Source organism: Macrobrachium nipponense, chromosome 4 (assembly GCF_015104395.2).
Source record: "Macrobrachium nipponense isolate FS-2020 chromosome 4, ASM1510439v2, whole genome shotgun sequence".
Taxonomy (NCBI): Eukaryota; Metazoa; Arthropoda; class Malacostraca; order Decapoda; family Palaemonidae; genus Macrobrachium; species Macrobrachium nipponense.
Window position 1 is genome coordinate 57,704,077 of NC_061100.1, and position 20,689 is coordinate 57,724,765.

The following is a 20,689-nucleotide window of genomic DNA, read 5'->3' on the forward strand; positions in this document are numbered from 1 at the left end:
AATATAATATATTTATATAGATATATATATATATATATATATATATATATATATATATTATCTATATATATTCTATATATTATATATATATACATATATATATATATATATACGTATATATATATATATATATATATATATATATATATATATATATATATATCTATATATATATATATATATATATATAATACAGTGTACCTCGAGATACGAACTTAACTGTTCCGAGGGCGGCCTTCGTATCATGGGTTTTTTCGTATCTTTGGACCACATTTTTACATGTAAAATGACTAATCTGTTCCAAGCCCTCCAAACCAAAAAAACACCCCAGTAAATTTCATAATTAAGCTAAATTGACCTATAAACAATGAAATACTACAAAACAATTTGGACCATTCAATACCTAACTTAATACGTACTGCTATTACCTGTAAATAAAGGTGTATTAGTGTAACATGGTATACAAGATATACTGTACGTATGTAGTAAAATGTGGAAGCTTTACCCTTTCGAGTGAGGCTATCTCCGAAAGTGGCGACAGAGAAGGGACAAACGGCAGATACGTAACGTCACTTAACATTACGAAACACATGAAAAAATGTAAAGAAAACACATAAACTATACTTTATGAAACACCTTAACAAAACTGTAACACTTAAAACTCTCTTACGCCGAAGGGTATAATAAGAATTGTCTCCCGTATGCCGGACGGGGTCTCTGAGTGAGCGCGGAAGTGGAAAAAATACTTTTTTTTCAAAAAAATCACAGCGGGCTTAGTTTTCAAGATAAAGAGTTTCATTTTTGGCTCCTTTTTTTTGTCATTGCCCTGAAGTTTTAGTATGCAGAGCCATCAGAAATGAAAAAAATATCATCATATAGTATGTATAAATAATGCGATATATGATAGCGAAAAAAACAAAATTTCCTATATAATTGTATTCAAATCGCGCTGTGAGCAACGGTTAAAGCTAACGAGTTAATTTTTGTTGTTGTATGTACACTAAATTGCGATCATTTTGGTATATAACACATTGTAAAAACGATCAATGCAACACAGAGAAAATATTATCACAAAATGATGCATAATTCCTAACAAACGCGCTCTCTTCCCAAGAATTTTCTTCTGTCAGGCCGAAACACAGATTTTACCCACTCGGTGAACAAAAGCCTTGTTACCCAGGCTTCGCATTAGCCCTCCACATCACGGAAGCTTCTCCTTAAGCACTTTGTGGGCCTTGAAGACTCGAGGAGTCTCCAAATGATACAAAGTAGGGGCTTCACCCTTGCAATCCCCCACACTGCGTTCGAACAAATGCGAGCGTAAGCCTGTCTTTCATAGGCTTATGCCCGGGTAGCTTCTTCTCTCCCCTCCGTGATGTACGTCCGACGAGGCATTTTTTTTTCAAAAAAGGCCAGTCTCATCACAGTTGAAGACTTGCTGAGAACTGTAGCCATCCTTGGTCATCATCTTGTCGAACGTCTTTTTTAAAGGCTTCCGGCGCCGCTTTCGTGTCTGAGCTGGCAACCTCCCCATGCCGCACCACCGAAAGGATGCCAGTCCGTTTGCGGAATTTCTCGAACCACCCATGTTAAGCCTTGAACTCGGAGATTGGCGGTGATGTCCCTTCTCCTCCGTTGTCTTCGGCCTTGGCAATCAAATCGCCGAAATAGCACTGCCTTTTGGGAGATTGCCGCTCCGTTTATCGTATCGCCAGCGATTTCTTTGTTTTCCTTTTATCCATACAAGAAAAGCTTTTTTCCATTTCGTCGTGCATGTGGGTCCTCTTGCTGGACAAATAGTGACGCCCTTGGAAGGTGTAGCTGCTTTGATGGCATCCTTACTGCTTAAGGATGGTGCCTATTGTCGACAGATTTCGGTTGTATTCCTTGGCGATCACACTCATTCGCATTCCAGCTTCATACTTCTTGGGATAAGCTCCATCTTTGTTTCCAAAGAGAGCATCCTCTTCTTTCTGTGAATTTCAACTTTTTTTGGGACCCATGACTACGTCATACTGTACTTAATTATGTTATGTATAACGTATACGTATGGAGTAAAGTTCTCACACAACACGGATACAATATACTACAACGAAATCCCTAGCGAATTTACGTTAATAAACGAAATTGTTAGAACGAATGAATACCATGTGCGTACGATACAGATGATGCTGTGTAGTGGCCGAAAAAGCACGCCGCTACATACTAGATGCATGATGGGAGGGATGCTGACCAATAGAGAGAAGGATCTCGTGGCGGTGACTAGCATCAGGAACCATGGAGAGCAGGAGGATGGTGGCGAGTCTACTCAGTTTGGCGGCGCATGATTTTTCAAAATTGTTTTAGCGTGGTCCAGGTGAATCTCGGGGGGGGGGGGGGGGACTTTACAGCAACAACTTTTTTGTATCTTGAGCAATTGTCGTATGTAAAGAGTAAAATTTTTCTTATTAGCTTTCGTATCTCGAGTTTTTCGTATGTTTTGAGCCTTTCGTAATCAGCGTCTTAAGGAAATTCTCCATATCGGTCATGGAAAATCCCCGAGAGAAAAAAATGACTAACTGGCACCTTTCGTTGTTTTCCACTGTGTCCTTGATTAGGGAAACAATAACTGATTAGTAGCCCATTAGCCGTGGTCTAAGTTAGTTTGTGTTGCTGGCACTCCTGTCAGGACTTACTTGTCTCTGGTGTTTGCCTTGTGTTGCCATTCCCTGTGCCTTTATGGCGTAATGGTGGGTACTTATACATCTAGGGATGATAGTGTAAGGGTCATTCAATGTTTTTGAATTAGGGTTAAATACCGCTGAAATTGTGCGGCAGACGGATTTGAAGCGTCGAAACAGTTCAGAACATTGTCGTGAGGTACAAGGCGTCAGGCAAGAAAGAGGTACCTCTTCCCGCCAAGAAGTCTGGGGAGGACCCCCTTGCTGTCTGAACGATCTATTTCACTTCTGAGAAGGGAAGCAGAGCTTAATCCTTCACGCAGCGCTCGTCAGTTCAGGAAAGAAAACCCTGAAGTTTTAGGAAAGTGTAAAGTACGTACTTTACAGACATACTTGTCACGCAAGTTGGGATTCAAGAGTGTTGTGGCTCCTTAGAAGAGCAAGCTAACTGACGCCCATATTAAGAAATGAAAGTTTTTTTAATAGGTTTGTAAATGGGACGTTAATACAGTGGTACCTCGAGATACGAAAGTAATCCGTTCTGAGGCGGCCTTCGTATCATGAGCTTTTCGTATCTTGGACCGCATTTTACATGTAAAATGGCTAATCTGCTCCAAGCCCTCCAAAAACACCCCATAAATTTCATAATAAAGCTAAATTGACCTATAAACAATGAAATACTACAACAATTTGGACCATTTAATACCTAACTTAATACGTACTGCTAATTACCTGTCAATAAATGTATTAGTGTACATGGTATACAAGAAATACTGTACGTATGTAGTAAAATGTGGAAGCTTACCTTTTGAGTGAGGCTATCTCCGAAAGTGGCTACAGAGGAGGAGGACAAATGGCAGATACGTACGTCACTTAACTTTACGAAACAAAAAAATGTAGGAAAACATATATAAACTAAACTTTACAAAACACATTAACAAAACTGTAACACTTAACTTTGCAAAAAGTCAAATAAAATAAAAAAATTTTTTTTTTTTTATTTTTTTTTTTATATTTTACGTACTTTTTTTTTTCTTTCTTTACAAAATTTTAACTTCATCACCACTTTCAACTTTCTGTTCTTTTAGTATCACTTAGTTCTTCCTTTTTGCTTACATACTCCTGCTAGTACTAAAGGCCTCTTTAAAAAATAACTATCCAAGGAAGATTGCTTCTGCCTACTTTTCACAATGTTCCTGAAACGCTCAGTCAAGTGTCATCGAACTGCGCAAGCATGCGACCTGTGTAAGCCTTTTCGGGGTCTTTTTTTCTACAAATGATTGCACTTTATGAAAAAGCAGCTAGAACATCCTTAATTTCTGCCGTTGTCATAAGGGTCGTCCTCCTCCTCCTCGCCGCTGCTGAGAGAACTCCTCTCGAACGACATTATGTTGCATGCCCTCCAACTCCTTCAGGTCATCCGTCGTAAGCTTCTCTTGGTGCTCCTCGAGAAGGTCGTTGAGTCGTCCTCGTGGACGACCAGCCCCAAGGACGTGCCGAGTGCAATATCTTGTCAAGATGTGGTTGCAAAACAGTTTTCAGGATCGTCAACTGTTCCTGAATCTGCAGCACCAGCTTCGCCCACGTCGAATCCCTCGAAGTCTCGGGCGGGTATGTCATCAGGCCAGAGTTTCCTCCACAAGGAATTCAAGGTTCGCCTCGAAACCTCCTGCCAAGCTTGGTCAATGAGTCGGATGCATATCAACATCAAACAAAATGCTCCTTCCAAAATTCACGCAAGGTGAGGTTTGTGGTATTGGTGATGTCGAAACATCTCTTGAAAAGATGTTTCGTATACAGCTTCTTAAAGTTCAATATCATTTGCTGTCCATGGGCTGGAGGAGAGGGGTGGTGTTAGGTGAAGATAAAGAACCTTGATGAAAGAAATACTCTTCTAGGATATCTTCCTCGAGGCCAGGAGGTAAGCAGGGGCTTGTCCAACACCGTCAGCATTTCAGAGGGAGGCGCTTCTCTTCCAAGAATTTCTTCACTGTCGGGCCAAAAGACAGATTTACCCACTCCGTGAACAAAAGCCTCATTACCCAGTTTAATGGGCGACAGCTAAAATCTGGCATCAGCTGCTGTCTGACACCAGCTATAGAGCTTCCAGAGCCATGACTTTGAGCTTGCTTGGTGCCCAGCACACCCAGCATCTACTTGTTTAGCTCTAGTTACAGCCTGCCACCATCTCTTGCTCTGAGCTCCTGCTAACTCCCATGAGCGTCCACCAGTCCTGAGCTCGCAGCTCGACTGGCATGCAGTGCTTCTGGCACCAGCTATAGCCTGACACCAGATCATTCTCCAAGTCACTCTGTCCATTGTTTAGAATTTTCAGAGGACCATCCTTTACATATAGCAATATGGCAAGATCCTTTTCTCCACTGACTAGAACATATTACCCTTATGAACTTTTACCTTGTGCACACTCAGAATTATGAAAGCTATTTGCTTTCTTCTAAGTAAAGCGAGGACATCAGAGTACCTCTACCCCTTTAGCTTTATATATTTTATGCCTTATTTGTTCCATTCTGCCTTCGAACTATACAAGGAATGTAATCATTCTTTGTTTCTCAATAATTTGATGGAAGTTACAAGTGTTCAGACCATTTCTAGTGACTGGCATGGTAAAGCAGAAAGAAGCATAGAATTTTTTTCCCATTATCTCTTCATCTTGTAAGAAGATGCCAAGTTTGGTGGTGCCAGGGTGCAATTCACTTGAAGCACCCACCACTCTCAGTGAATGAGTTGTGGTTTTTATCTCAGTGTAGGTGACAATATTGTAGTATGGTTGTTTTAATTTGATGCTGTGCCCAGGCCTCAACGGGTGGTCACCTATCATGCATTACCAGCATTTAGACATAACCTTTACTATAAAACGCTCCCACTTATGTAGTAAGTAGGTGACACTTTGCTATATCACCATACCACTGTAGGTTAAGATGAGCACCAGCACCAACCAGAGGCAGTATCCCAGTAGCTCTCTTAACTGATAAGAAAACGACAAGCGTTGTATTCAATGCTAGCAACTTTTCTGTTTCACTTTATTACATAACTTAGTATTTTGACGTAGTATATATCCATGTCTCCCACCTCCTGTCAGTGTGGGAATCAGCTATGTATTACTTGGTAAGTTACGTACTTACATAAAAATGACATTTTTAATAAATATATGTAATGTTTTATATACACATACTTACCAATAATTACATGATCAGAGCCCACCCTCCTCTTTGCTGATGGACATAAGACATGAACAAACTGAGCTTTCTGCTTACAGTTGTTCCTCTTCTCCCACTAGTGGATGGAACTGGTCACCTACACAGTAGTTTGAAGTGTTACCCCCTATATTTTTGCATTCAAGCTGCCGTATAAGTGGAACTTATAGCTATGTAATTACTCGGTAGTATATATAAAACATTTTTTATAAAATGTCATAATTTTAGTATCTGTCTCTTTATGGGCTTGTGGACCCAGGCACAGGGGTCCCCTCACACCACTGAATTGAACTGGTTTTTCTCTGCAAGGCTGCTCTACACTGCACACAGATGAGAGCCTTGCTCCCTGAATGGAATCCAACTTCTGATGGCAGTAAGATCCAGAAAGGATTCCAGATCAATAAAGAATGTTTTGAGTTTTCATGCAAGAACCTTTAGCTCTGTTGATTTTGTCTTGCTGCTCTACCCACCTCCATCCTCTTCTCAATGTCGAATCAGCTATCTTTAACAGTAGGCAAGATTCATCTCTAATAATATAGATTTTCATAAAATTTATTGTTTGGATACTTAGCTACTGTTCAAGAAGACCCCACCCAGCTTCTCCACAACTTCATGGGCTATCAAGTAGAATTCTGGCCAGAGCTAAGACATTTGAAACAGTGGCGAACAGGTGTAATTGACAGTATTCCAGGCAGCCATTCGTTCTTTCATGAATCCCAACTCGCCTATTGCGCAGAAATATAAGCTATCTTTAACATTAGGTTAGGATTCAAATAAATTTTATTATGAAAATTTATATTTTACTTTCTATGGCAGGTCATCCTGAGAGCGACAATAGTGCATCCGTTGTCTCGGATCCAGTCAGTTATCCACTATTCCAGTGACTGTAGAATTTTATTTGATTATTGAAGTTGTCATTCACTATGTACTTGTAGGGTTACCTTCTGAGAGGTATTTGAGCTTCATGGACTAGATATGGTTCATCAGAGGAGTTGAAGAGGACCTTGTAGTATTGGTCTTGAAGGTTTACCAAGTCTCTATACAAATTACTTGAGTGGTTTTATTGCTGGAGCTTGCACTTGAAGGTTGTCTACCCACTGCTATTAGCATGTTCAATAATGGTCAACAAAATTCTTGCACTGTTTAGAGAGGACTCACACTATAATTTGGACATTGGTAGTACTGTCATTTTCACTTGGCTTTGAAGCAAAGGTTTTTTTTTAAATCATGTCCAAAACTGTACCACAACAACCTTTCCTATCTTCTGTCTTTGAGTAATGTCCTGGGCATTCTGCATTGTCCATGAGGGTAGTCTGATAGTGCCTGGAAGGACCCAGTAATTAAGGGGCCAACAGTGACAGAGTGTTCCTTCCTACATGACAGCAAAAGAAGTAGGTTAAAAGATCATCTTGAGAATCATAGTATGTATTGCATCAGATGGGACAACGCAGCAGGTAAGATAACAAATCCACAAAAGCAGTCCTCTTGATGTTGCTTTTAAAAATAAGACATGTCTGTTGTAGGTAGTAAAGTATTTTATCTTTATTTAAGATAATTGGCTCACAATAGTCTTCCGGTGCCCTAAGTTGCTATTTGAGCAAATATTTGGTTATTGGGTTGTGATAATGCAATTCTTATAGTTCAATGGTTTTTTCATGTATACCCATTAATTTTATAGCGAGTACATTCTTCCCAGCCCTTAAATCATGCGTCCAGATTTTGTAAATATAGTATGCATAAAACATGTAATTGAGTGAAACATAATTTTGGTGTTAGGTGACAAATGTATCTGAAGACTTCTATACTTCGGTCTGTTAGAGAATAGACAGTAAGGATAGAATTGTATAAGAAAACACTTTCAGTTTTTGAGAATTGATATGGAAGATTCATTCTCTCAAGAGAAAATTTCACCAGCTTAACTTGCCCATAGGCATAAAGTAAAATAAGAGGTTTGTATCTGTTAGACATGGTTCTCTTTTTTTATTATTAGCAGTCATTCACTGAAATTTAGATATTTAGTTCCTATCAATAAATAAAATTTGTAAAATACAGTTGCATTTATGTTTTGTTTTTAAAATGTCATTGATGATTCTTAGCGAGTTCTCTTTATGGAACATTAGGCTAATAGTTTTGTCTAAGGGTTGTAAAAGTTAGCATAATCAATTGGCTTTTTTATTTTAATTCCACATTAGAACTAAATTCATGTATGTGTTTAGCTAATTGAATATTGGTTTACTTTTGATAGTGCTCAATAATGGAGATGACTATAAAGGGGATGCGTGTGCTGGTGAAGTTATGTGTCCCTAAGAGGGCATGGATGGGTTATCTCCTCTGAAGACAAGATGCCCATGAACTCTTTCATGCCTTGACTGCCACTATAGATGAAGAATTATTGAATACTTCATCCATGCCATCCCTTTTGGATGTTTCGTGGATGGAATCAGATGGTGCTGAATCATTTCATATGGGCGGTGTTGGTGTTGTCTTTAAATCTGATTGCTGGAGCAAAAATAGAGAAACTAAACGTAATGTAGTGAGGTATGAGAAACGGCTTTTAAACTCAAGTGATGCTTCAAGTAGTGTTAGTGCAAGTTCTGAACTATTAGAGAAACCCAGTCAACAAGACACTGACATTTCTGACTTAAAAAGTGCTCAAGTATCTGTGTTCTTTATCAAGATGTTTGTAAATCAATGTAAGTGTTGAAAATGGTGCCTGTGGAAGTGATGATGTACTCAGTGGGCATCATAATGGCTGGAGTAGCCCAGGGCGTGAGAGCGACATAGATGAAAATAGTGTGTCCTCTCTGAAATGTGATAACACTGTTGAAGACAGTTCTGTCTTCACTGGCCAAAGGAGTGAAATTGACAAGTTGTGAAATGAGAAACTTTATAGAAAATGAGCCAGAAACACTGTGTACAATCTCAAAATCTGATGTGATTTGTATGGGAAGTGTATCACTTATGAAAGGTGATAAGATTAAAAGAAGAGGATACAATACTGTACCTCGTATGAAATCCAGAAAAACAGAATTGAAGACTCAAAACAAGCTTCATGATAATCCTTTTCAAGGGTACTTAGCCAGTCAGTTGCAGTGTACACTATGTGGATATAAAGTGAGTATTATTCTTTGTACAAGAGTTTTGTTGCACATAATTGTGTGAAGTCGTGTGAGGCATTACACCTTTGCCCCATATTTGTTGAATATGGGAATGATAGAGTGACAGAGAGGACACTGAAGAATTGGAAATAATGATATCCTTTATGAATTCCTTTTTCATTTACTTGGGTTCAAATCATAATTGTTCTTTCTACTGTCTTCTATCTTGTGTTGCCTGAAGTGATGATCCATAACTATTAGTCAGAATCACTATTAAGAAATTCAGAGAACATAAGAGTTTTATCTCCCCACAAATGCTCAGAATACAAGCACAACATAATGAAAAAAAATGGCAAAATTTACACTTTTCAAATAGAATTTTAGTCTTAGAATATGCAGATAACATGGTGGCAATTCTCAGTGCATATGCAGATAACATGTGGCAATTCTCAGTGCATTATTTGGTAAATTAAAGAAGAAATGAGCTTGTATTTGTTTACACAAGTGTGGAATGCTACTATCTTTTATAATGATTATTACATACCAGGAATAATTTTTATAATAGGTGGTTTTATTGCTCATCAATGTTTTATTTAACTTGTAAAAAAATTGCTCTGGTTCATCATTGTCATCATTTTTGGAAGAAACCTATTCTTCAAAACAGTTAATCTAAACTGTAGTAAATCTGATATTTCCTTTATTATTCAACCTTCAGTCTCCTCTTACATCAAAACATTTCCTTCTTCAAAGTGCTAGGCAGATATGTATATGATAATGTTTGATGAATAAAATGTTTCATTCCTTTAACAAATTTGAAAGATTTCAAGAATTTTGAAAATTATAGAATGACTTACATTAAGGTTGTACGTACATAAAATATTTTTCAGAATCCAGCTCAGTGGACAGTTTTTGAATCTTTGTCCCTCTCATTACCATCTATACCCTGGAGTGAGGTAACATGCAAGAACTACTCGATTCATACAATAACTCAAGAGAAAAAAGTAACGTGATTTAACGTGTGATGCCTGTCGAAAAAACAAAAAAGCTGGAGTTGATGTCCAAGACATCATTTACTAAACAACTCACCATTGGAAAGGTACTGGTAATTTATGATTTCTTTTTACCTGAAATCCATTACTTTTAATATTATGTACAGTATCGGGAAGTCCCAGACAATTGCCTTCCTTAATAGAAGAAAGAAAAGATGTCTGGCTATGATTTGCGTGCGCTGCATGTTTTTTATGTTTTTTTATGATTCCACCACATCCCATTTGATATTTTCAGGCTTACCATAAACTCCTACACTATTATCTATTTATTTCATTCCTTTTTTGTTTATTTATTTACAACACGTTCATTAGTTCAGGTCTTATGTTAGTACTTATTGTTTCATGTTATTCATTCTCAACTGTTAAATTCTTCAATTTTTAAATGTTTGATACATAATTGCTTTTAGCTGTTACTGTTTATGTGTTTTTTTTATATTGGTTCACTATACATAATTAGTAACAGCAGTTGAACAGTACGTTTCTTGGGCTTTTAGATTGGAAGAGCAAATGAAGAAGAGAGTGGAAGTGGAGAGCCAAATGTAAATGGCACTATGTATATACCCCGGGTGCAATTCACATTTTGTAAATGGTAGTGTGAACAGCTGCAACGATAGGATAATCAACTGTTGTGTATAAGCAACTTACCAAGTATGTTCTAATTACATAGCTATAGATTCCACCTGCACGGCAGCTCAAATTTAAAAGCTGCAGTAGTGTCAGCCCCACCTACTATCGGGGAATGAATAAAAACAACAAAGCAGAAGAGCTCAATTCATTTCTGCTGTTTTCTGAGTAACATCAATTGTATGCAGTAGCTCTTTTTTTAATTCTTTCATCTGTCTTTTGGTCATATCCCAGAATTTGTTAAAGTATTGTCAGAATTACATACCTAGTTAGCTTAGGTTTTTATTGTGATTTATAATGTCTGATTCAACTTCCTCTAGTATTAGGTATTGTCGGGGGTGGGGAGGGGCGTCGTGTGATGATAGTAGATTACCACACATCCCATTTTTGATAAGCTTGATAGAGATAGGAAGAGGAAGGCAGCTGCAAGAACTGCAGTTGGGCATGCAGCCTTGAGCTACTACTAATCCTAGTGCTGTAGATGTTCCTTCTATTCCTCCTCCTCTCCATTCCATCTTGTCTTTTATCTCCAGTCCTCCTACCTTTGTACCACCAACTCCTGTGCCTGGCACCCATGCTTCAACCCTGATGCCATTGCCAGCTTCGAAGGCAGGATTGATTGCAAGTTCAACCTTATGGTGAGTTCTGGCTGAGTTAGGAGCCTCTGTAAGGGTCCTTATGGATGTGGTGTTTAGTGACAAGAAAAGTGAAATTGTAGTGCCAGTGGAGGAGATGTCTGCTTGCCCTGCAGGCTCGCCCAGATGAAGGTCAGTGTCATATTCCCATGAACCTGGGAGAAGACAGACGGGAGGTCAAGGAAGGTTCTGTGGGGTTTGCCCATGGGCAATCACCCCTCTCATTTGGGCATGGCACTCGGGCTTTGACTGCAGATAGCCACTGGAAAGGTGTTTTTGTGAATGTGAGTGATTTGTCATCCAACGTAGACAGTTTCCGGTCCTTTCGAGAGGCTTCTCCTCCAATTCCCAGTAAGCAGCTAAGGAGCCACCTCATAGTCCTCAGCCTTCCCGCTCTACCTTTGAGCCCTGTTTACACCTGAGACAATGGACCTGGTCCTTGGCGCCCATTAAGCTACAATTGGCAGACATTATGGGCTATTTGCATATCGCATCGGTTTGACCAGTCTTAACAGGGGATCCCTTTTGTCTCCAATTTCTTCCGATGAAGAGGAAGTGGATAAAAAAACCTGCCCTTTCGACTTACTGAGCTCCTTTTCATGTGCTAGCATTCCTTTCAAGTTTTTTTTTTTTTTTTTTTTTTTTTTTTTTTTTTTTTTTTTTTTTTTTTTTTTTTTTTTATCAGCTGCTCCAGTTTTTCTCCTGCCTCAATCTTCCTCACAAGAAATCAGACTGTCACTCTCGGCTGGCCTTGAATGGTACTGTCCTCTACCTCCAAGAAAGCCTCGAAAAAGGTCGATGACTGGGTCTCGTAAGAAAAAAACAAGGTAAGGCTACTTCGCCCTCCCTTCTTCGAGGTTGATGTGCAAGAGATATCTTGCATACGTCACAGGAGAAGCTGCTTCCTTGGAGTCTCTGCCTTCTTCTACGGCAACTTCTGGCCTAATTGACTCTGTTCTGGTTTGCTTTCCCATCTGCAAAAGTTATGTTTCAGTGGCAGAGCTAGACCACTCGTCAAAAATATCTTTTAAGGTATTTGAGATGTTCAGTTTTCTTGACTGGACAGTCAGAGCCCTCACGAATAAGATTGAGGACTGTCTTGTTCTAGCAGAGGACTTTGCTGCAGACTAGGTGGGTATTACTGTCCTACGCAGACAAGGCCATCAGAGATGGCTCTCTTGAATTTGCAGCACTCTTTTAATGGGATTCCTCAAAAAGAAGGAACTATGGTGCGCTGTCACATGAAAGGAGTTACTTCAGTCAGAAATCTGCACTACTCTTCTCTCAACCCTGGACCATGTTTATCTATTTGCCCCAGGCCATTGTCAGGAAATGGTCACAGACTTACGAAAGAACTCCATACCTTACCTTCTGGCATAGTCTTCAAAGTACCCTAAGGGACCTTGTCGTTTGGTGCTAGGACAGTCTCGCTGCTCCAGCCACAGCCCTTTCGTGGGGATGGACAGAAGTTTCCCCTAAATCCTGTACTGATGTACGATTCTAGGCCAGGTTGATAAAAAAATCCTCTTCTAGACTTCGACCAAAAAGTGATGTACTTGTCCTTCGTGGACCTGTAGGAGCCAGACTAAACCTTTTTTTTTTGAAAGGTGGAGCACCAGAGGAGCAGAGCCATGGATCATACAAGTCATGAAGGAGGGCTACACCATCTCCTTCAAGAAGAATCTTCCTTTAGTCACCTCTCTAATTACATTGACTGCACACTCAGCTCCACAAAGTATTCAGCCCTTTCATAAGAAGTTCCTTCCCTTCTCCAGAAAGAAGCCATAGCGGAGGTAGAGGATGGCTCTACGGATAGGTTTTACAACCGCCACTTTGTAGTGCCCAGTCATCAGTGGGTTGAGGCCTGTCCTAGACGTCAGCACTCTGAACTTCATTGTCCAGAGGACTAAGTTCAGGACAGAGATGAATTGGTGTGTATTATCATCCATTCACCAGGGCAATTAGACAGATTTTCCAGTTTCGGGCCCTTTGCTTTGGCCTCTCTACAGCTCAAGAGTTCATGAGATTATTGCCCCTCTCGTGGAATGGTTCCAAATCTTCTCGGCATCAACATCTGCCTCCACCTCGACGACTGGCTTTTTCGTTCATCTTCGAGGGAGCAGTGCATGAAGGACTTACAGAAGACCCTTGTCCTCACCCAAGAGCTAGGAATTCTTATCAGTCTTCAGAAGTACAAATGTCTCTGACTCAGGAGATTCTTTATTTGGGAATGAAGATTAGCTCTCAGAGTTTTTGGGTTTTCCATTCCCCAAAAGGATAAAATCCTGCCTGCAGATAGTCCACAGTTTTTCTCACTCCAGTCTTGGCTTGGCCAATCGGGGATGGATGAGCCTTGTTTGTGTGAAGGGGACACTGCCTCTATCAAACAGTTTGTAAGGTTAAGCAGACTCCATTTGAGAGTCCTGTAGTTCTTCCTAAGGGTCAGCTGAAAAGAAGAACGTAGCCCAACTCTTTTGTATTCCCTTATCACTACAGAGATAAAGTCAGACCTGCAATGGTGGATGTTTGCAAAAAGGCTTTTGGAAGGAAAGTCACTACTTAGTGAATCACGACCTAGATTTCTTCTCCAATGCCTCAGACCTAGGTTGGGGAGGGACATGGAGGTCTTTGGGATGTGGTGTCCAAGTCAGAGGAACCTTCACATAAATGTCAAAGAACTCAAAGCCATTCATTTAGGTCTTCTAGCTTTCTCACATGGTCAGCGGCAAGGCAGTGGTAGTCAATTCAGACACCGTGGCACTAGGCAACATCAAGTGAGGGTGGGACTAACTCCTTCCTCTGTGAGGCAACAAAGGACCTCCTGCTCTGGGCAGTCCAGGACCAAGTGAAGATAGTCACTTGTTCCATCTCCATCCCATCCAGAGAGGTTGAACATAGTAGCAGATGAACCAAGTCATCAGAGTGGACTAGGACCCCCCAGGTCTGCAACGACCTCTGGAAACTGTTAGGCTGACCAACACTGGATCTGTTCACCACATCAAGGAAAAATTGCCATCCTCACTTCTGCTCTGCGACCTCGGACCCTCAGGCATGGGCGACAAATGCCATGTTGCAGAATTGGTTGAAACTGGACCTCTATGCCTTCTCACCACCTCAACATAGTCAGGAAGTTTAAATTGCATTACAATGTAACAATGGCCTGATAACTCATTTCTGGCCCCAAAGAGAGTGATTCCAGAATCTTCTGAGTCTTCTAGTTGACTTCCCTTTGCTACTTCTGCCCAACATTTACTTAGACAGCCTCACTTCAGGAGGTTTCACCAGTTTATCCGCTCTTTCTGTGACAGGCTTTAGACTGTCCGGGGACTTTCAAGAGCAGTTGTAGAGGCTATTGCTAAATGCAGACATTAATCCTCATCCAGGGTCTACAAGTCTAAGTGAGCAGTCTTTTGCAGATGGTGTACCAGACATAACATCTCATCTTCTAAGATGTCTGTACTGAGATAGCAGACGTCCTTCTCAATGTAAGAAGCTCCAAAGGGCTCGCTCCTTTCACCATCAGAGGATATAGAGCCATGCTCAGTTTTGTGTATAAAACAGAGAGGATTAGATCTGTCCTCTGACTAGAACCTTTACGATCTCAAGTCTTTGAGACTTCCAAGCAACCGAGTATTGACGCTGTCTCTTTAAATCTTGATGTGGTTCTTAAATGGCTAAACACTCCTCTTTCAAGCCTCTGATCCTGCGTCGCTAAGAAAAAAACTTTACTAGGAAGACTCGCTCCTTGTCATTTTGGCATAGCCAAGCGTACCAGCGAGCTTCAGGCCACTGACAAGCAAATAGGATTTGCACTGGGAGATGCAGTCTGTACTTTTACTTTCGGCTTTCTGGTGAAGAACGAGGATCATTCTAAGCTCTGGCCTCACTATTTCTTAATTAAGAAACCTGATGGATATCCTTGGACCAGAATAAGAATCCTTCCTGCGCCCTGTCTAAGGACACCCTGTCATTCTTCCTTGAAGACCTTATTAACGAGGCACATGCTTGAATCCCAGCGGACATTCTGCCTTCCTTTAAGGTGAAAGCACACGGCATCAGAGCAGTGGCTACTTCGTATGCTTTCAGGCACAATATGTCTCTTCTCTTCAATTGTACAGTTGACTTACTGGAAGTGTAAGTCTATTTTGGCTTCGCTCTATTAAGTGATAGAAACTGTGTATGAGAATTGCAATACCTTGGGGACATTAATCAGTGGCTGGCATGGTATTGGGGGGAAAGAGGCAAAGGGAGAATTCCTTTTATCCTTGGCCTCTTTGCCTTGATGTTTAGGGTGTAAAGTCATTGGGAGCTTGGGGGTAGGTCTATGTACACTTGGCAAGAAAAGTCAGGATACAGTTTTCATTAGCTTTCGTTCATCGAATTTCCCATTTGTTTTTACTGAAAAGACATAATCTAGCTAAATTTACTCTAGAATATGAAAAATACAGGTGCAAATTATATAAATTAAAAACTGCAATACAAAACCATTCAGATACTTAAAAACATGATATATGTCCGAAGTAATTGGAATTTCTGAGATGGATTCATTCATAGAGATCTGGTAAATAGAATGTGAATTTCCGATTGTAGTACTATGTATCACAAGGATAATATTTATTTGTTTCCTCGTGAAACGGGGATATTATTGCATCACTGTAAGTGGTGAATGTAATTATTATAGTTTCTACAATTTATGTTTGTATTCCAAAGAGTTTAAAGTTAGCTGACGTCAATGGCAGTCCATGTTGCAACGGCTAGGTAGGTTGAGCAAATCTTAGTTTGCATCCGCAAGAGCATTTTCTATGATGTGAGGAGGAGCCCTAGAACTTCAAGCAGGAAAGCGCAAGTCACAGTATACCGTCTTGCGTAACTGATTTCACGCTTGGATTACTTTAAGGTTGACATGGATCGAATGCTAGTTGCTGTTTACAAAGCTACTGTCTTTAAAAATAAATCTTTATCAAGGTTAAAGTAGCATGTCAGCTGAAAGTTTTTGGGCTATGCTCCCATTACAAAGCAGTTCGTAGTTAGTCTACATGACCATTACTTTGCTGCGAGGCTCAAAGATCTCCCAACACATCAGCATTTTTTGCACTATATTGAAACGTTAATTGTCCGTGCATACATATTGACTTATTTGTGATAATAAATATTTTTTTACTTGACACAGCAATTTCCGTGAATGATTTGTGGATGAAAAGCGGTTTTCAAAAGTACAGACTATATTAAGAGAGCAAGAATGACCGCAGCCTGTGTTTGAAATTTTTCACGTCTTTTACAATCTAAATCTTACAGCAACTGTCGAATGAAATCAAGATTAGGGTATGAATTTCTTTAAGAATTAACTTGAATACCATGATCCTTCAAATTTTATCTAGTGTAGTGCAGTACGATCTTGGCAGCCATATCACCCTTTTTTCCCAGGTATCTGAACACCGACTCACCGCTCTTTCTTCTGCCTTTCCCCATCACAAGTCTGTCACCAATGCTATAATTTTCTCTCTCTCTCTCTCTCTCTCTCTCTCTCTCTCTCTCTCTTTCGGCCTGGGCAATCAAATCGCTGAAAATAGCGCTGGCCTTCTGGCAGATTGCCGTCTTGGTTATCGTATCGCCAGCGATTTCTTTGTCCTCAATCCATACAAGAAGCAGCCTCTCCATCTCATCATGCACGTGGCTCCTCTTTGTTGGACAAAATAGTCATGACCCTTGGAAGGTGTGGCTGCTTTGATGGCTTCCCTCTGCTTAACCCTTAAACGCCGAAGTCGGTAAAAAAAAATTGTCTCCCGTGTGCCGGAGGTGTTTCAGAGTGAGAGCGGAAGCGGAAAAAATATTTTTTTCAAAATCACAGCGCGCTTAGTTTTCAAGATTAAGAGTTCATTTTTGGCTCCTTTTTTTTCATTGGCTGAAGTTTAGTATGCAACCATCAGAAATGAAAAAAAATATCATTATCATATATAAATAATGCGATATATGATAGCGCAAAAACAAAATTTCATATATAATTGTATTCAAATCGCGCTGTGCGCAAAACGGTTAAAGGTAACAAGTTACTTTTTTGTTGTAATGTACACTAAATTGCGATCATTTTGGTATATAACACATTGTAAAACGATAAAAGCAACACAGAAAATATTATCACAAAATAATGCATGAATTCGTAACGCGCGGACGTAAAAAAATATTTTTTTTTAAATTCACCATAAATCTAAGTATTGTTATAGAGACTTCCAATTTCTTTCAAAAGGAAGACAAATGATGAATATCACTATACTGTAAGAGTATTAGCTTACAATTGCAGTTTTCGACCATATCTGACGAGTTAAAGTTGACCGAATGTCGAATTAATTTTATATATATTTTTTTATATGCAATTATTTCAAAAATAAGAAAAGCTACAACCTTCAAATGTTTTTCGTTTTATTCAACAGGAAATTGCGCACATTTTCATATATAAAACTCTATGAAATGCCTAATATGAAACGGAGCAAATATTCCGAGAATGGGACGTACGCATTTCGGAGATTTGTGGCGGAGAATCTGCGCGCGGAGGGAAGGAAAGTTTTTTTTTTTAATTCACCATAAATCTAAATTATTGTGCTAGAGACTTCGAATTTGTTTCAAGATGAAGATAATGACTGAATATTACTAGACTGTAAGAGTTTTAGCTTACAATTGCGTTTTTCGACCCATTTCGGTAGAGTCAAGTTGACCGAACGTGGTATTTTTTTTTTTTCTATCGTGATTTATATGCAAATATTTAAAAAATGAGAAAAAGCTACAACCTCATTATTTTTTGTTGTATTCTACATGAAATTGCGCACATTTTCATATATAAAAACTTTATGTAACGGCTAATTTAAAATGGCGCAAACATTACCACAATCGCACGTATGATTTTTTCGGAAGAGTTACCGCACGGATGTAAAGAAAATGTTATTTTTTCATAAATTCACCATAAATCGAAATATTGTGCTAGAGACTTCCAATTTGTTGCAAAATGAAGTTTTAAATGCTTGAATATTACTTGTATATAAGCGTTTTAGCTTACAATTGCGTTTTTTTTTTGACCATTTTGGTAGAGTCAAAGTTGACCGAAGGTTGAAAATTTGTCACTTATCATTTTTTATATGAAAATATTTCAAAATGATAAAAGCTACAACCATTGGTTGTTTTTAGTTGTATTTTGCATGAATTGCGCACATTTCCAATATATAAATACTTTATATAACGGCTAATTTTAAAATGTGGAAACATTACCACAATCGCATGTATGATTTTTTTCTGAAGAGTTACCACGCGGACGTAAGGAAAAGTTTTTTCATAAATTCACCATAAATCGAAATATTGTGCTAGAGACTTCCAATTAGTTGCAAAATTAAGGTAATGATTAAATATTACTAAATATAAGAGTTTTAGCTTACAATTGCGTTTTTCGACCATTTCGGTAGAGTCAAAGTTGACCGAAGGTTGAAATTTTGGCACTTATCGTTATTTATATGAAAAATATCTCAAGACTGATAAAAGCTACAATCATGAGTATTTTTTGTTGTATTCTACATAAAATGCGCACATTTTCATATATAATACTCCATGTAACAGCTAATTTAAAATGGTTACAAAAATTATGTCAAAGTGACAAAATAAATTCTGAGATGTGTCACAGATACTTTTTAGTGGTGGCAAGAAAGAAATTCGCGCTTGCGCGCCTGCCGTAACGATTGTAAACAAAACAACAACCTTGATCCGTAAACTCCCAGCATACCCCCAAGGCGCGTGATTCAAAAGTTTTCGGCTGGTAGGACTATAAGTATTTTTCCGCGAATTTTTAAAAAAAACCTTTTTGAAAAAAACCAGTCGATGTATGGTACGTCCATTCGGCATATGGGAGACATTTTGACTCGACGTTTAATACGTCCATTCGGCGTTTAAGGGTTAAGTATGGTGCCTATCGTCGACGGATTTCAGCCATATTCCTTAGCGATCACACTCAACCACATGCCAGCCTCATACTTCTTGATAATCTCCATTTTTGTCTCCATAGAAAGCATCCTCTTCTTTCTGTGAACTTCAGTAACTAAAAATTTATGTACTTATTAAGTCCTCACACAACACGATAAAGTACAAAGCAAAATCACTAACACGAATTTGACGTTATCAAACTAAATCATATATGAACGAACGAATTCTGCGTGCTTACGATAACAATGCTGCTACGAAGTGACCGAAGAACGCCTTTACATTGATGCGTGATGGGAGAGATGCTGACAAATAGGAGAACAGGAACTTATGGTGGTGACTAGCATCAGGAACCAATGGGAGAGCGGGAGGATGGTGGTGACTAGCATCAGGAACCAATGGGAGAGCGGGAGGATGGTGGCGAGTCTACTCAGTTGGCGGCACGCGAGTTTTAAAATTGTTCTCAGTGGTCGCGGCGAATCTCCGGAACTTACAGTAACAACCTTTCGTAACCTGAATTATTTTTCGTATGTCAGAGGCAAAAAATTTTCGTATTTGCTTTCATAACTTGAATTTTTTGTAAGTTGGAACTTTCGTATGTCAAGGTTCCACTGTAGTTATAAATAGGTCTATGCTTTCACATCATCAGATTTTGCTCTCTCTCTCTCTCTCTCTCTCTCTCTTCTCTCTCTCTCTCTCTCTCTCTCTCTCTCTCTCTCTCTCTCTCTCTTCAACTTTTAAACAGATTTGAAAAAATATTATCACTCAATCTCTCAAAGTAAATACGTATAATGAATTAAGTATCTCAATGGATAGGCCTATGCTCTCTCTCTCTCTCTCTCTCTCTCTCTCTCTCTCTCTCTCTCTCTCTCTCTCTCTCTCTCTCTCTCTCTCAATCAACTTTAAAACAGATTTGAAAAAATATTATCACTCAATCTCTCAAAGTAAATATAATAAATTAAGTATCTCTAAGGATTGGCCTATGCCTCTGCTCTCTCTCTCTCTCTCTCTACTCTCTCTCTCTCTCCTCTCTCTCTCTCTCTCTCTCTCTCTCTCTCAAGTAAATGTAATGAATTAAGTATCTCTGGATAGGCCTATGCTCTCTCTCTCTCTCTCTCTCTCTCTCTCTCTCTCTCTCTCTCTCTCTCTCTCTCTCTCTCTCTCCACTTTTGAAACATTTGAAAAAATATTATCACTCAGTCTCTCAAAGTATATAATGAATTAAGTATCTCTATTGATAGGCCTATGCTTGCGTGCTATCTCTCTCGTCATAATATTTCATTCTTCTCTGTATGTTCCTCACGATTTTTACAACTACAGTAGACCCTTGACTCACGAACACAATCCGTTCCTAGACCTTGGTCGTGTTCCAAATTGTTCGTGACTCGGAGCTAATTTCCCCATAAGGTTTAATGGGAATAATATTAATTGGTTCTCGACCCCTACGAACCA

The 20,689-nt window shown here is 39.2% G+C and overlaps 2 protein-coding genes across 2 annotated transcripts in view; both read left to right on the plus strand.

The window, feature by feature from the left end:
- LOC135210934 (intraflagellar transport protein 81 homolog) overlaps nt 1-20,689 on the plus strand; it is a gene marked incomplete in the record, with an annotated part of 587,949 nt that overhangs the window by 53,141 nt on the left and 514,119 nt on the right.
- LOC135211370 (uncharacterized) overlaps nt 9,995-20,689 on the plus strand; it is a 36,598-nt gene continuing 25,903 nt past the window's right edge. The window contains exon 1 of the mRNA XM_064244684.1: nt 9,995-10,069. Within this exon, the coding sequence (XP_064100754.1) occupies nt 9,995-10,069 (75 nt within the window). The remainder of the gene's footprint in view (nt 10,070-20,689) is intronic.